The sequence below is a fragment of the Coturnix japonica genome, chromosome Z, assembly GCF_054131305.1.
Source record: "Coturnix japonica strain WE chromosome Z, WE-NBRP24, whole genome shotgun sequence".
Classification (NCBI taxonomy): Eukaryota; Metazoa; Chordata; class Aves; order Galliformes; family Phasianidae; genus Coturnix; species Coturnix japonica.
The window spans coordinates 71,575,452-71,579,736 of NC_140702.1; the positions used below are offsets into that span (position 1 = coordinate 71,575,452).

Below are 4,285 nucleotides of genomic sequence, written 5' to 3' on the forward strand. Positions count from 1 at the left end.
TCTGATTTTCTTATTTCATGCTATGCATTTTGTACTAACACTGGTAGAGGTTCCCATTCTTCCTACTGGTGCAGATACTACTGGTTAAAATCGGTTTCTTCCCAGCGCAAAGGGAAGGTATTTGAACTTTTTCTCAGATCAAAGAAATTTCAGAAATTTCTAGAATTTTAAAATCTAATTCATGAATTCTAAAATCACTAGACCAGGCTGCCCAGAACCATATCTAGACTGGACTCTCTACTCTGCTCTTGTGAGGCCCCATCTGGAGTACTGTGTCCAGGTGTGGAGCCCTCAGTACAAAAAAGATATGGAGATTTTGGAAAGGGTCCAGAGGAGGGCCACAAAAATGATCAGGGGGCTGGAGCACCTCCCCTATGAGGACAGGCTGAGGGAGTTGGGTTTTTTCAGCCTGGAGAAGAGAAGGTTGCGGGGTGACCTCATTGCAGCCTTTCAATAGCTGAAAGGAACTTACTCCCAGGAAGGGAGTAAACTCTTCGAAAGGGCTGATAATAGCAGGACTAGGGGAAATGGTTTTAAGCTGAAGGAGGGAAGATTTAGGTTGGATGTTAGGGGAAAGTTCTTTACTAGAAGAGTGGTTAGGTCCTGGAACAGGCTGCCCAGTGAGGTTGTGGATGCCCCGTCCTTGGAGGTGTTCAAGGCCAGGTTGGACGGGGCCCTGGGCAACCTGATCTAGTAAAGGTGTATGTTTGGTGGCCCTGCTAGGCAGGGGGGTTGGAACTACATGATCCTTGAGGTCCCTTCCAACCCGGGTAATTCTGTGATTCTGTGATTCTGTGATTCTGTGACTCGAATGCCTCAAGGGATGGGACATTCACAATCTTCTAGGGCAACCTTTTCCAGTGTGTCATCACACTGTGAAAGAACTTCCTCATAATGTCTAACCTAAACCTCACCTGTTTTAGTTTAAAACCATTCTCCCTTGCCCTACCACTATTCACCCTCATATATAGTCATTCCCCACCCTCCCCCCCAGCTCAAACAATCTTCTTGTTTTTATGCTCCTTTCAAATATTGCAAGGACACAATGAGGTCTCATTTCTAAGCTAAACAAGCCCAGTTCCCTTAACCTTTCCTCATAAGAAAGGTGCTCCAGCCTTTTGATCATCTTAGTGGCCTTTCTCCATACCCATTCCAAGAGCTCTGCAGCTTTCTTATGCTGAAATACAAGTATCGGTAGAAACTGACATGTCAGTTACAAACTTCTTTACTCACCTGAGCAGACATCCATCCTTTAATCACAGATACTTAATCTGAGTATTCTCTGAGTAGCCTACTTTTTCCTCAATAGTATCATGTCCATACAACAGAGAACAGCAGTTTGAGATCCCTTAGAATACATTTCTATGTACTAGATCAATAACTGTTCAATTGCTACCTTTTCCTTAACAACCTCACTATAAATTACACAAAACAGTATGATTTACTGAAAGCTAAACTAAGGAATCATAAGTAAACTATGCTTTTTACACCTACTTTTACATCATTTTAATGCCACAGCCCTTCACATAAAATAAAAGTTAAATCTATTTTGTGCAATATCACAGATAACACAAAGCAAATAGTCTGAAAGTTGCAGGTACATTTGCAGCCTTTTCTTTTTTTTCTTCCTGAAAATAGCTAGGAAACTAGAACCAAACCTGGCATTTTAAAATAATTAAATCAAATGTTTAAGCTTATTTAAGGTAATGGTGCAGCATGAATCAGACTGTAAGTCTATAAGTAGGAGTGTAAAAGCCTTCTTATCTTTGGTTACCATGCCAATGACATCTAGCTATCAGATTACGTCATTTGCTTTGTTTTATAAGCAGGAATGAGTTCCCCATCTGTAATCAGTGCTGTGTGAGTTCAGTCAGTAGAAGTCAGCAGACAGCACTGTGTTTTGTAAGAAAGCACTTCTGCCTGAAATAATGGTGCCTGGTGGTACATCCCAGCTCTCCATAAAAAGTGCTATAGAAAACTTGTTAACTTGGACAAGCCTCAAAATTAGCAAGCCAACTTCTGCAGAGAAAATGGCTCAGAAAAACGTGGACATTTTCAACATTGTCATGACTCCTGATCGTATCCCTAAATTTTTCATCCCTTCTCTGGACATAGAGCATATTGCCTTTCAGCGGGAACCAGAGGAAGATACCATAGAGAATCCTGCAGAGAGACAAATGTCCGATGAAGTTGTTCAAAAGCGCAGGACAACCAGAAGCAAATCTGAATCCTACATCAGGAAAGATGCACTGTGTAAAGGAGGAAGTCTGCACAGAAGAGGAACCTTGTGCTTTACAGACCAAGCAATTTTCCCAAAAGACTTGGAGAGAGTAGTACATCATTCTGACCCAGCAACAAGAGCTGCCCTCTCTTTGCCCCACCTCTCCAAAATCACCACCCCTTATGGATTTCTCACGCTGGGTGAGAGCCCCAATACCAGAAGGAAAGAATCTCTCTTTTTCCAGCATGACTCTGAAGAGCTTAAATTCCTCACATCCCAAAGAAAGAAGACCACATCACTCGTAAGAAGCTCATCCAGCTCTTTCAGAGAAATCCAACAGACCACTGAGTGCAGAAAGCCTCCAACCACTCCTCTGAAGACGAGACGGGCTGTTTCCTGGGAGACTGTCTGCAGCAGCCAGCTTCCTTCCCTGCGCTGTAAGCCAGACTCTGAAATGTTCCCTGTGAAATGTGAGAAGAAGAAGTTTCAGGTGATGATGAAGAGGCACCTGGCCAGCTTTAAGAGGATGCGCTCTGGCACTGGGATGAACTGGCTATGCTAACAGCACAGGAAGCATTACCAGCTCTTTGATCCCATGAAAACAGAACAGAAACAGTCTTCCACAGCAGTGTGCAAATATGAGTACGTAACACACAGTCAGCATTGTGAGCTCCGGATAAGAGCCAGATTAGCAACCAGAAAGAACTTGCATCTGCTTGGCAGATTGAATACATCTCTTGTTTCTTGAAATCATACTCAGCAGTTCGCAGTCCTTTAAAATGCAAGCAAAGACAGAACTAATTGAAAGAGGTCACTTTCCAATATTAATGCTGATTTTCCTGCTCATGCCATGAGGAAGGAAATGACTGCAACAGAGCAAACTGCAAAGGGAGAAAATGTATGCTGTTAGAGTAGCAACACTGGCTTCAGACTCATAGCAAACTTGAAAGGAGGAAATATCCTAGATAGTCAGGTAAAAAATGTTTTTCTTTTCTTTTTCCTTTTTTCTTTTTTCTCCTCCCTCTCTCCCTCCCTCTCCCCCCCATATAGAGTGTAGGTGAAAAAAGATTAAATGTTGATTTATTCCAGGTTGTGTACAGTAGGTACAGTAGCTGCAAACTGTCATTCATAATTTCTGTCAGGAACATGCTGGCTGAGAGGAGAAGCCAGAGGTTTATCTCATGGACAACAGTGACCAGCTAGCTGCTCTCCTGCTACCTTTAGCACATGAGTTGTTTTATGTACTCTTCTAGTTATGCATTCAAGACAGATGGAGTTAGGGGGAAAGCAATGTGATTTGTTTACCTTGTTACTAGTGTCAAAGTATAAACAATGCTATTTATAACCTGTTATTGTACTAGTTGTAACCGAACTCAATAAAACCATTTTTTTTCTTTTCTTTTATTGCCTCCTTACTCATTTATGTTACCCTTATTTATTTATTTATTTATTTGTTTGTGTGTGTGTGTGTGTGTGTGTGTGTGTAATGGTCCTTACCTTAAAACTGGAAAGGAGGACAAAGCAGACAACCATGAATATGTGTTGTCTGAGGAACGTGCACTTCTCATCCTGTTTGTTAAGTTTGTTTTCCTAGGTACTGATATTCCAGTACATTAAGCACATCAGTGGAAAAGCTATCAGTGACAGCTGGAAATGCCCAATGACATCTGAATACAGAGCTGGGAAGTTTTCTTTTGTGATATTATCAATATTTTCAAGCTTCTACATTCCAGATAAGAGAAAAGTTATTTGATATTGAATTTCAAAGGTATATTTTTTAGGGTAAAAATATATTTTATGTTGTGTAAGAAGAAGGGTTAGCAGGGGAGAAAATCTATTAAAGCCTTTTGTTCTTTTTGCTAGGGGAAAGTTCTTTTTATTGAAGAAACCTAGAATATAGACAAGGTCAGCAGTGCCTGAGATAAAAATAATATCAACTTCGGCTGAAGGAGAGTACTGTATCATTGGAATTAAAATTGTCTGCTACAATGGTTTGTATTTGATTTATTTGTGGTACATAATCAGTAGCTGATAGCATTTAAAATAGTTTCAAGTGTCCTCAGC

At 40.9% G+C, this 4,285-nt stretch overlaps 1 protein-coding gene across 1 annotated transcript; it reads left to right on the top strand.

Moving 5' to 3' along the window:
* Window positions 1-1,848: 1,848 nt before the first annotated feature.
* LOC146754191 (uncharacterized) lies at window positions 1,849-3,620 on the top strand. The gene has a single exon (XM_085528754.1). The coding sequence runs from the start codon at window positions 1,929-1,931 to the stop codon at window positions 2,781-2,783; it is 855 nt and encodes a 284-aa protein (XP_085384880.1). The 5' UTR covers window positions 1,849-1,928; the 3' UTR covers window positions 2,784-3,620.
* Window positions 3,621-4,285: the final 665 nt, after the last annotated feature.